The sequence below is a fragment of the Ambystoma mexicanum genome, chromosome 7p, assembly GCF_040938575.1.
Source record: "Ambystoma mexicanum isolate Mex_15411 chromosome 7p, UKY_AmexF1_1, whole genome shotgun sequence".
Lineage (NCBI taxonomy): Eukaryota > Metazoa > Chordata > Amphibia > Caudata > Ambystomatidae > Ambystoma > Ambystoma mexicanum.
In genome coordinates, this window is record NC_090939.1 from 752,585,371 (window position 1) to 752,598,554 (window position 13,184).

Below are 13,184 nucleotides of genomic sequence, written 5' to 3' on the forward strand. Positions count from 1 at the left end.
CTGGATACGCTCCGTGGTCAAGATATGGCCTTTGGTAAACGGTTTTTTATTCTGCCATCTGATTGGGTATTATACATTCTTTTCCCTCCTCCATTTTCTGGTACTGCTTTGGGAGTCTGTCAAAGATGCGGAATACGTTGGAGGACACAATCCATTCAAAGAACAAGTTACTTACCAACTGGTAATATTCTTTAAACTGGATGTTCCTCCAACCTATTCCACATCGCCCTCCCAGGCTGCCCCTCTGGAGAATTTCCTATGCTATTGCAAGATACGTTCCCTCAAGGCTATGTGCAGTCAAGCAGGCATTGTGTACGAGTATGTCACACGTTCTGGAGTAAAAACATAAACAGACGCTGCGGGCGCCGTGCATCCTATTTATAACATCCGGTGAAGTCGCCCTCGACAGAGGCCTTCGAGGGACATCGACCAGGCACCATTGACATAGGACGCTCTCTGTCGAAAAATTTCCCAGTTAACACAGCTGTGGACATTACATGTCAAAGATGCGGAATACGTTGGACGAGCATCCAATGGTAAGAACGTTACAAGTTGGTAAGTAACTTGTTCTTCTTAACCTGACTTTCCTTTCCGGTTCTATGAACTCTGCTGTTTGTGTTCGGGTCCATTCTCCCAAATAATAAATCCCTTGGTATTGGTTCAATCCATACACGGGGTTATATTGTTGGGTAGAATTAGTTGTCTACGCTGCGTGGGCAAATTCCAGACAGATTCTGTCATGGATATTGCTTCAGGATACCTGGTAGCATGGTCTACCACAACCAATATAAATTGGTTGCCTGAAGATGTGGGAGGGTCAAGGGGACCAACAATGTCATTCCCTACCCTCTCAAAAAGAACTTGCACAACTGGGAGAGGCACCAAGGGTGCCACGTTCTTGGCTCCACTCTTGCCAGAAGTCTGACAAGTGACAGCTTCTACAGAATTTATCGACATCAGGCCCCATCTTGGGCAAGTAGAAATACAGAGATATCTTCTCTTTGGTCTTCTTTAAAACTTAGTGACCAGCCAGAGGGATCTCATGGGCTAACTGAAAATGGGGTCTCGCCACCTGCAGCACTAAAAGTATTCTGTAGTCCCCTTGGTAAGACTAAATAGGCTCGCTGTAAAGGAGGCCATTCTCCCAATACAGCCTTTGCTTCCCAGGCTCTTGCCCTTCCAGCTGCCTGTTGGTGAAGTCCTTCAAGAGTAGGACACTCTTTGACCTCTGCTGAAGTCTGCTTTCGAGGGTCCACCTTCTGCAAGCAAAGTATGCAGCACAGGGTGGTCTTTAGCACCCAGATCTCCAACATAGGTATGGGCTTCTTCCTGCTCTGTTTCACCAGTAGCTGATTCACCACCTTCTGATTGATCCTTCCACTCAGCCTCAACTGGTGGAGAGGTCACAAGTGTGACCTTGGACTGTCCTCTCAGGGATGTCCTTGTCCTTTGAACAGGTGTGATACCATTCTTTTTTCCTCAGACCTTGGGTTTCCCCTTGGTCTCTTTCTTTGTCCTGGAATTAGAAGGGTGTCCTTCTTGTGGACTGGGAGTTATAGGTACTTCTGTAACTTCCACTGTCAGTCATCTAATGTTGCCTCTCTGGCCAGTCTAGTTTGCTCCTTTTACTGGGAGGCCTGGGGGTGCGTGATACAACTCCAAGAGTCTTTAAGACAATCCCCAACAGGACTCCCCAAGGCACCTCATTTTGTACACTGACAGGTATTCTTACGGTCATATTATTGCACTAGATGAGAGCTGGTAGGATTCGAACGATCTGGATTGGGCCTCTAGCAAGTTTAGTGGGACCTTTTGGGTGTTTTAGCAACATCCTCGGGCTTGAAAAAACTTTCATCCACCATTGTAATGCTGGCCCTGGTGTCTCTAATGGCAGGGGTATCCTGGCCATTTCCAAGTACAGTGTACTTGTAGTATTCTTTTGTGTTCTCTGGAATGGAGTTGTACACATCCACATTCTGCTGTTCCCACAGACCCAGGGACACTAAAACACCGGCTGAGACTCCAATGGGGTCTTCAGACAATAGTTGAAAGTTGCCACTTGCCATATGAACTTTTCCCTCAGTGATGAATGCTAAGGAGGCAGTGTGGACCCCTGAAGGTTTACCCTTACATCTGGGATCCCCTTTCACATGGTCACTTGACCCACAAGCATAACACTTACCAAATGTTCTTTGGAATCGGGGCTTCTGCTGACGCCCTCTGGTTTAGCACCAGAGGTTTCACTAGAGCAACCTGGTTTCCCACGGCGTTTACCCTTTTTCTGTTTGTGGCCCTGTTTTGGGTGTTGGGAATTGGAATTCTCTTTTCCATCGTTCTTGTGCTGCTTCCCCCTCATCCGTCGTGAGTGGCCCCAGAGACCCTGTGAGTGGCCCTGTTGGCAACCAACAAGTCAGCAGCCTTTGCTAACTTTTTGGGATCAATCTCATCCAAGTGCTGTCTCAGCGCAGGAGAGCATACATCAAGAATAGATCGTAGCAAAAAACAGATTTCTCATTCCTTCAAAGGAGTTCACTCTAACCCTTAACCCAACCATCTAAGTTTTTCAAACATGTACACATCCTGTAGCCCAAGTGGTACAGTCAGTCTTTTCAAGGGTCCTAAACTTCTTAAGGTATTGAGAAGGAGTCTTCCCAAATCTGGCTATTAAGGCCAACTTTAAATTTTAATACTCTTATATTTCAAGCTCACTCAATTCCCTTATAGCATCACTTGCATCCTGGGGGAGCCTAGACAAAAGCCAGGGAATCAACTGATTCCCTGTGAGACAATTAATCCTATAATTGTACTCAAAAGCATCCGACCAATCCAGAATATCCAGTTTCACACCAGACGTACTCGCTGCTTCTTTGGGCAGGCGAGGCCTGTTGGGACTGGGAGGCCCTGCCAAGGAAGCGTTTTCAATAGACCATCTTTTCATATCAAGAACATGCTACATTTCCATTTCCCTAAGTTTGATGTCCTGATGTTTTCAATCTTTTGAATTCTAGCTCTAGTCTCATGGGTTCCAGAGACACATACTCTGGACTCAGTGTTGGACCTTGTGTGGTTCCGGTAGACATGGCCTGAGGCAAAAGGGAAGACTCTGGCAAAGAGGGGCTCATATCCTGGGACTCCTCTACCTCCTCTGACTCTACTAATACAATAGAGTTAGACACTACACTGTCATCCTCATCCACATTTCTTGGGTTAGGTGTTGTAGGCCTACCACCCAAACTTGAATGATTGAACAACCTTGTAATCAACTCATTTTTCTTTCCTTTTACTGTAAGATTCCTGACTTTACACATTTCCTTCAGTTGATCTCCTGTTACAATGATCAGGGCTTCCTGGGGGCTTCCTGGCTGAAGTTATGCATGTTTGGCATATTACAATTGCTGTTCTCATATTAAACTTACCTCCAAGCTTTCCAATACCAGGAATACGCTTCGAGTTGGCGTTACAATCTATAAGGTCGATAGTGTGCTGGAAAAAACTGTCTATATCGAAAGATAAGCATAGAAGATAAAATTCCTGCAGTAGAAATAATGCTAATAACTCTGAAGGCAACCTCCGTTACCTTCCTAAGAAAATGGATGGAAGAGCATAAGCAATATCTGGATCAAGAAGATATCAGTGGAATACTACAGCGCCCACAAAACGCAAATCAAAAACTGAGATGGAATGACTGGTGCAAAACAATCGCTGAGAAAATGTCTACAAAAGAGAACCTGAACTGCACACTTGACACAAAGGCAATAACATAACTACCAGATTACCTGATCTTTCCAGATCCAAGAATAAGATTGCTCTTTAGGAGGTTTTGTCTGAATCTGCTGCCCACCAGAGCAAGACTGGCAAAAACCCAGCAACAGGACAATGGAAATACCCAATGTTGATTTTGTGATCATAAAGGAACCTTAGAAATCCTATACCACATCATCATGGTATGTCCGACACTACAGGCCCAAAGAACACTATGCAGAACTTACTTTACATCCAGTAAAGAAGCACAGTCTTCAGAAGAACGGTGGGCAAAAATACTGCTGGGACATGACAACAACTGATATTTACCATAATATCATTCTGGGAATAAAACATGAAACGGTCATCCGCGAGAAGCAGTTCTATTGATCATGTAACCGGAGGACCATGAGAAACCCAGTAAAAGAAGAAGCGAAACATATAGTATTAACGAAAGAAAGATAGATGAAATGAAAAGTGTATGTATAAACTATATCATTTTAAATAAAAATAAATTGCTGTTCTGATTGAACTTAGCCATGCAGGGCTTTAGTTGAAACCAAGCAAAGCAAACTACTCAATGTAACAACTCTACAATAGATCCTCACCGCCTGCTACCAGTGTTAGGCAAGATTGTATGTAGTAACCCTGTGGGATACTACACCAGCCTTGTCCTCTTGGCAATAGGTAACCCAACCTTTGGTATAGGCCTGTACTACACAAGTTGGTAGTGTGACTGAGCAGCCAGGCTCATCTCAAGAGGGGTCAATGTGAGCTATAGGGTTGTAACATCGTTTCACAGTGGCAGGTATTCAAATAACTTATATTCAGGTTTCCTTTGGATTGAACCATTCTGCAAAGAGATCCGGTCCTCAAAATGTCAGCAAAAAGGTCATAGGCCAAAGGAAGTTACTTTGCTTACAAGTGTGCATGACTGTTAATGAGATTTATCATTTCTGTGCTTCATCCCCTCTCCTAGTGAGACCCCCAGCACTTTTTGTTGGACTGCTGGACCTTTTTCCTTTAATCCTGAATGATTGGAGCCTTTTTCCACTCAATCATTCTTGCGGGATTTGTCTTTTGGAACTCTCTTCTTTGCAATCTACCTGCCCTATGGAGTCTGTCTGCTCCATAGCTCTTAAAGGCATCTGCGTTTTACTACTGCAGCACACAGCTCCTTATGGGCAGTGTTGCTGGCATACCCTAGGGTGGTCCTTTAAGATTCTTTTTCAATACCCTTGAGTAACTTCAGTTCTTAAGGATACTTAGCATGTCTCCCAAAACTCTATTGTTGGAGATTAGCGCATACCTCCTTCAGTGGAGTGCCAAAGGGATACTGAGTGTGTCCCTTCTCTACTCCTGGGACCTTTTTAGTCACGTACACAATCACCTGGTTATGGCTGGCGGCAGTGGACGTGTTCTGCCAACTATTGTGTTTTTTCTATATCGAAGGCTATGTCCACAGCCCCGGTAGTGCACAATAGGGGCATCCAAGTAACAACTTGGGGACTCACTTCTTTTTTTGCCATTACTAGCGTGGTTGTTCTTTGTTAGCCCTCCCGTTCTGGGAGGGGGAGGTCTGTGTCTGTTTTTTGCCTTTGGCCGGAACCAGAAGGTAGCCCCTCCTAGGTTCCAGAGTGTCTGGGCAGACAGGAAGTGGGAGAGGAGTCTTCCACCCCCCTGTCCTTTGTGTGCCAGTGTGCCTGAATAGGGCCAGCTCCCACAAGGGGTCTGTCTGTCCTGATTGGACAGCCAAACACCCCTTTCTGTAAATTGCAGAGAGCTTGCAGAGGAGCGTGTGCTGGAACTGTATAAAAGGTGAGGCTTCTGGAGTGTGAAACAAGTGGACCACAGGAATCGGAAGTAACTGAAGAAGACGACGACCAGAGGTGCCTGCAGACCTTTTACAAGATTAAGCAACCACTGCTGTCCTGACCCAGTTTTCTATGCGACAGATGTGCTCAGAAGAAGACTCCTTCCCTTTGGCTCGTGGGAACAACCAGTCCCAAGACTAACTGTGAAACAAGCCATCTCCCGAGGTCCCAGGAGCTTCCAGAGCTGTGGAACCTCACTACCAGGAGACCGACTGCCCATTTTGAGTGCATCATCGTGGAAAGGCCGAATCTGTCCAAATCTGTGCTCAGTCCATAAGGACATTTCAGAGATCCGATCCAACTTGCCCAGAGCCCCTCACCAGAGTGTGGGACTGCTGGAAGCGAGAAGATTGACCGGACGATTCATGTCCTTTGTTGGTGCTGCTGAAAAGGCGCCAAAACTGCAGTGAATCAAGAAGTTGCTGAAAGTTGTGCTACAGGTCCTCCCTCGAGACTGCTGCTGAGACACTTCGTCCCCAGACCAAGGAATCCGGAGGTCGGGTACAGAGCTGTCACAGCGTGGGGGAGCCAACACAAACACATTCTTCAAACCAAAGGTACTGTGGGGAAAAATGGATATAGGTATTGCATTTATTAGGCAAGAGGGGACCACGTTGGAGGAACTACATTGTCTCTTCAGCTTTGATTAGATTTACATACTTTGAACTAGTTGATTGTGTACTTGCACGTCTTATAAATTTGCCCATTTAATTTTTGTCCTAATTTGAACCGAGAAGTTGGTACATACTAGCAGAAGTACCCGGTCTACGAACGGGTTCTGTATACAGACATAACACTGATCCTGTAGGTCTCTGTTGTGATTCGCTTATTGCTTGATGTGCTTTGCACCCTGAAGTAAACTGCACGAGAATGGGTGCGTGTGGCTTGCTGACATACCCTGGAGCAGACGTGGGGAGGCGAGAGTTGGCGTGTTGCTGCATATTGGGTCTCCCCATCTGTCTCACCATGCCGGTGCTGTTCGTTGCTGTGCATTTATCTTGGAAACGGTGCATCCTAGGGACTTGACCTAGAGTTTTGTTCCTTGTCTGAAACGGTCCTTCTACGACCACATTGATGTTTTGCTGATTTCAGGCAAAAGTCTCATGTTTGAAGGTACTGAAATATGGGGAAAAGGGTGGGGTGTCCAAATGGCGTGTAGCTAGTAATGTCCAGAGGGTCCTAACCGTTAACTATGCAACGTTTGGTGCTGCTTGGTGAAACGTTGTGGAACTGTGAAGGGAACCCCGCTTTGCCACAAATCCCTACAAACACATTTTGACTTTCATATATATATATAGATGTGGGAGTACTTTGTACTTTTGTTTCTCCTTGCTCTTGCACTATTGAAAGCTGCTTGAAGTACATGTACACTAGTAGATATTACATTCATCTTGGTGGTCTATAAACGTGAAAATATGTTTAATCGATTAGGACCTATTTTGTACAAGCAACCAGTAGTCTTCATTTTCAGTAATGGGGTTGGGGAAGGAGGTTGGGTGTATCCGTTATATATGTAATTGTTGTGTTCTTTTTGTTTGTGATATTCCAGCAACAAACAGACCAGAAGGTGTTTCCAAAGACTTGAAATCTGAAAGCCCAGAGGCTATTCCAACAACTTTGAGATGTGTTCCTGATGACCACTGCAGCCAAAGACTCATTGATAAAGTTCCTGTCAAAAATGTAAGCAATATTGCAACTTTTTCATTTGGTAAAGTCTAGTTTCCGAGAATTCACCATTTTCAAATTCATTCATGTACCCTCATGTAAATGCTGTTGACTCTATCCCCTCAGATCTGTAAGAGGATTCAATCCAGCACTACAGCTAAGTCAATGCCTAGTCTGGGATACTGAATGGAAACCCTTATTGATATATCTTTATGTCCAGTTCATGAGTTCTGGATGACTACCCCTATATAACACCCCTCTCTTGGAATCCCCCTGACTCCACTGAGCCAAGAAGTAGTTCTGTTTTGCAAGTTAAAAGGTTTATTTGAGAATTTAAACAATATATATATATATTTCTGATGTTTGTTAATCTGCTTAGAATCACATGCTGTGCATAGGTCCGACATCCAGTGGTCACTGTGGAGTATTGCATTTTGTTTTTCGTAGTCGAAAAGGGACGTCGACAAGGCGTGTCTGAAATACTATCCCTATAGTGACGTGCGTTGTACCCACAATCCCTTACGCATCGAGGTCCCTCAGATTGTTTTTTTCCGCCCAGCTACTGGTCGCCTTTACGCGGAGCTCCTCGAGAGACATTGCAGATTCCATCTCCTCGACCTTTGGTCGTTTTCCTATTTAATATATAACATATCGATCCCTCCCTCGACGCAGTGTGAAGCTGTCTCCGCCGACAAGATCTTCGACAGGGGGGACGAGTGGAGGAGATCCTTCGGCGTTGCCGAACACGTGGCCTGGCCTCGCAGGCCAAATACAGTAGGGAGAGTGGGGTCGTGGGACATCTCTGGTTCTTTTCTGAGAATGCCTTTCCTTTTCCCCTTCCTTTCCCTTGGGGTCGTTATCACGATTTACTGCCTCGGCTATGGAGAGGACACCCTTTAGGTTTTGCCCACTTTGGAAGGGCAAGTTTACTTGGAAGGACAAGCATTGACGGTGTAACCGCTGCTTGCCCCTCGATCACAAAGAGGAGGGTTGCACGGCTTGTCGGCTTCTGAAGCCAAAGACCGTAGGGTCAAGAGGTGGGCGGCCTACGCTATGTCGAAGGCCGATCCTTCACCCGCCGCTGCTACCACCGACAGTGACGAGGAACGTGATAACACGACCTCCACTACGGAAGTCGTACACCCCTCTAAAGAGCGCTCACGCTCTTCGTCGTCCGTCCCCGGCCCCGACGGGCTCGGCTTACGCCCTGCTTATGGGGATGAACACCCCGGCGACACTGACGCACACGATACCACACATAAGCACACAACCCATAGCTCTTCTTCGTCAAAGACGAAGAAAGCATCAGCGCCCAAGGAGACGCAGGTTCCACCGGCGGCCTCCTCGGACCGTTCAGGTTCGAAGCCCCTCTCGCAACTGCAGCCGCGACCAGCGACTGGGCTTTCGGCAAATAAGGGCGCCTCTCCCAAACCATCGGCCGGCGCGCACCAGCAGAGAGCGCACGCCGCCGTAGAACGGTTGACACCCGTAACGTCGAGACCACAGCCCTCCGCTGACAAACGAGTCGCAGAGAGCTTGTCGAGGATCGTTGTAGCCGACGCCCAGAAGCGTGCGCCGAAAGACACGTCGAGCGCTGCGCAGAGGTCGAAAGACACGCTGAAAAAGCCCGAAGAAAGACAGGGACTAGCCCCTTCAGTCGGGGGGACCCCCAGCACACCGGAAGGCTTTTCGGAAGGCGACGGGACACTTTCCTCGACGTTATGGGAGAGGTTGAGCCGTTTTCAGCTAGATGACACTAATTTTCCCCCGCTAGACCGCTCCATGGTTCCCCATGAAACCATGGAAAGGCTCCATCTCTGCATGGAGAGAATGGAGAGGTTTATGAAGACCCAGAACCCTCCCACTCCCAAGAGAACAAGAGAAGGGCCTCAGGAGGACCCCAGGGCCAAATATCCGAGACTAGTCAATCCCCAGCAGGACACAGCCTCAGACTTCCATAATGTGTATGACCTCACTGGTGAGGAACAATACTTGGAGGAGGAGGATGAATTTGTGGATGATGAAGAGGGACAGAACCTTGAGGAAGGTCTGGAAGACAGCCCAGACATGGTAGGAGAAGGCTTCGGAGAAAATCCAGAAGAAGGACCTTCTCATCCCTGGCAATCCCCATCAGTTTATTCGGACACTGATGTCCTGAACCTAAATCCTCCTGACAATTCACCTGTTAGAAACACGTCTCCCATTGACGATCAGCCCACATTCAATGCCCTGTTGCGCAGAGCAGCAGCACATTTCGAACTGGACACTGGGGAGATCTCTCCTGAAATAGACTTTGTGGAAAGAGTAATTAAGGAGAAACCCCCAGTCAGCCAGACCATTCCCCTCCTCGCTTCAGTGAAGAGAAGAATCATCCCTTCGCTATCCACACCCGCACTAATCAGAGGAGTTAATCCAAGAATTGAAAAACTTTTCACTCCTTCACCCTCAGACCCGCTGTACATCAGGGGCCATTCCATTCCGGATTCCCTTGTAGTAACCAATACAAGGAAGAGGGCAGGGGTGCCGCTGTCCACCAGTGAGGCACCACCTGACAAGGAGGGCAAGAGGTTATATGCCCTTGCAAAGAGTCCCATCCTCGGCTGCCTTTTTCGGCAAGAATTGCGAACAACAATTCTTTGCTAGCTAGCTACGCGGACGCGCAGTGGGCCAAACTGTGCAAAGACGCCGAAGAAGCGCCGGAACCACTACGTACACGCCTGCTATCAACTATTGGCGAAGGAACCCAGGTCAACCAGAGTATTTTAAAGAACTCTCTGGATGCTGCAGAGACAGCGGGACGTTCCCTGGTTCAGGGAATACTCCTAAAACGCCATGTATGGCTGCGCAACTCAGGGTTCAAACCGGAGACACAGGCGTCTTTAATAAATAAACCTGTTGAAGACACTAACCTCTTCGGGAAAGCGGTGGATGAGGCTCTGGAGATGGCTTAAAAAGAGTTTGATACTATCAAAACTCTTGACCAGATCTCTAAGCCCACTACCAGACGCGGCTATGGCAACAAACGCTTTTTTCGTGGCCAACGCCAACAGCAGAATCGGCAGCAACAGTACCCTGCCACCAATTACCAGACCAATAGTGGGCAGTACAGCCAAAGAGGCCAGCGCCGGGGCAAAGGGAGAGGTCGGGGGTCCACCCCCAGAGGCCCCCAAGCCCCCAACAACACCAAGTGACGCGAAGATTCGCGTCCCCTCCCATGCAACACCGGTCGGGGGCCGGATAACATCCTTTCTTCCAGCATGGGAGGGAATAACGTCAGACTGCTGGGTACTTTCCACCGTAGCCAACGCATACTGCATCGAATTCAACAGTTCCCCAACATACAGACCCCCGAGGGGACGACGCATGACACCGGAACACCTTGCCATCCTTCTCCAAGAAGTACAACAACTGCTGGAAAAAGGAGCCATAGAGGTCGTGCCTCTATCTCAGGTAACGGAAGGTATTTATTCAGTGTACTGCCTTGTACCCAAAAAGGATCTAACCATGCACCCTCTATTATATCTGCGCCCAGCGAACAAGTTTATCAAACCCCAGAAGTTTCGTATGGTGACCTTACAGGAAGTGATCCCACTGCTATCACAGGGGGATTACATGACAACATTGGACATGAAAGATGCATACTTTCATATTTTAATGTTGCCAGCGCACAGAAGATACCTCCGGTTCATGATAGAGGGCAAACACTACCAGTTCAGAGTGCTACCCTTCGGCATAGCATCAGCACCAAGGGTATTCACAAAGGTACTGGCAGTGGCAGCGGCCCACCTGCGCAGGTTGTCCATCCCAGTTTACCCTTACCTCGACGACTGGCTCATAACGGGGGATTCTTACGAAACATGCTTCTCCAATACCCAAAAGACTGTAGACCTTTTGTTCCAGTTGGGCTTCTCCATCAACGAAAAGAAGTCCAGCCTAGACCCCAGCCAAGTCAAACAATTCCTAGGGGCTCTAATTCAAACAAAGGACGGCCTCGTCTTCCCCTCCAACGAGAGGGTCCAAAACATGCTGTTTCAGATCCCTCAATATGTGACCGGTCGAGAGGTGACGGTACGCATAGCAATGCGCTTGCTAGGCATGATGGCGTCGTGTATTTATTTGGTACCTCACGCGCGCCTGCGCCCTATGCAAGAGTGGCTCAACAGCCAGTAGTGTCAGGCCAGCGGACTATGGGACGATCTAGTGGTGGTCTCGCAGGCCTTGGTTCTCTCGCTACGGTGGTGGACAAAGGAAAACCTGGAAAGAGGGAAACCCTTTGCCACACCCGCGGCGGAGGCCACTCTAGCCACAGTCGCATCCCTCACAGGATGGGGGGCTCACCTATCCCATCAGACTGCTCACAGAGTGTGGACTCCGAACGTAGCATCCACGCACATAAATCTACTGGAGCTACTAGCTGTGTTCAAGGCGCTAAAAGCCTTCCAGGAACACCTACAGGGCAAGACTGTGTTGGTCCTTACAGACAGCACCACAGCCATGTACTACATCAACAAGCAGGGGGGCACCCACTCTCCAGGACTGTCCAAACTGGCCCAAAATATATGGAAGTGGGCTCTCAAACAAAACATGTTCCTACTGTCACAACATGTACCAGGGGAACACAATCTGCTGGCAGACAAACTCAGCAGAGATTTCCCCCTGCCCGAAGAGTACGAATGGCGACTGCACGAAGACACAGTCTTCGACGTCTTCACACAATGGGGATTCCCAGAAATAGACCTATTTGCAACCCTGGAGAACTCGCAATGCCTAAGTTACGCCTCCAGGTACCCCCAGAACCAATCCAAGGGGAACGGTCTGTCGATGCAATGGTCAGGGAAATTTGTTTACGCTTTTCCCCCGACTCCCCTTCTCAACAAGGTGGTGCACAAGATGCACCAGGAACAAGTGACCATGATTCTGGTGGCCCCAATGTGGGCCCGACAGCCATGGTTCGCTCACTTGATGGAGATGTCTCTATCCCCCCCCAATGAAACTCCCCTGCCCGTACAACATGCTGTGTCACAAGACAAGGGCAGGACCCTGCACCCATGCCCCCAGAACATGAACTTAGCAGCTTGGCTCCTGAGATCATTGAATTCGGACATCTACAGCTCCCGCAGAGATGCATGGACATCCTCAGGGAAGCCAGAAAACACTCGCCACTGCTATTCTAGCAAGTGGAAGAGATTTGTCATCTGGTGCAGAGGAAAAAGGATCAGCCCGATTGACTGCTCTCCCACACATATTGTTCTATACCTGACCCACTTATTGGATTCAGGTCTAGTGTTCAATTCCATTAAAGTCCACCTAGCGGCACTTTTTGCATACACCACTTCCCAACTGAAGGTGTCGTGGTGGAAGATCCCTGTTATAAAGGCCTTCATGGAAGGAGTAAAGAGAATACACCCCACGATAGCTGACCCAGCTCCCGGATGGGACCTTAACGTGGTACTTACCAGACTCATGGGCTCACCATTCGAACCCATGCACAAAGCATCTCTTAAAGACCTCACTCTGAAGACTGCTTTTTTAATAGCTATCACCTCCATCAGGAGAGTAAGTGAACTACAGGCTCTTTCTGTTCTAGACCCCTTCGTTACAGTTCACAGAGATAAGGTGGTTCTACGCACCCAAGGTTTGCTCCGAAATTCATATCGAAATTCCACGTAAACCAGTCTATAGAACTTCCAACGTTCTTTCAAAATCCTTCCAACTTGGGAGAAAAAACTCTGCACACACTAGATGTGCGCAGAGCGGTCATGTTCTACATGGAAAGAACCAGACCGCTGAGGAAGACTAATCAGTTCTTCGTCTCGGTGGCAGCAGGAAGAGAAGGGGATGCAGTTTCAAAGTCCACTATTTCTAGATGGATTGTTCAATGCATCACTTTCTGCTATACTCTTG

At 47.9% G+C, this 13,184-nt stretch overlaps 1 protein-coding gene across 1 annotated transcript in view; it reads left to right on the forward strand.

Moving 5' to 3' along the window:
- The window catches only part of LOC138526300 (E3 SUMO-protein ligase RanBP2-like), a 1,418,318-nt gene that overhangs the window by 1,091,710 nt on the left and 313,424 nt on the right, over window positions 1-13,184 (forward strand). Inside the window, exon 23 of the mRNA XM_069636875.1 lies at window positions 7,165-7,295. Within this exon, the coding sequence (XP_069492976.1) occupies window positions 7,165-7,295 (131 nt within the window). The remainder of the gene's footprint in view (window positions 1-7,164; window positions 7,296-13,184) is intronic.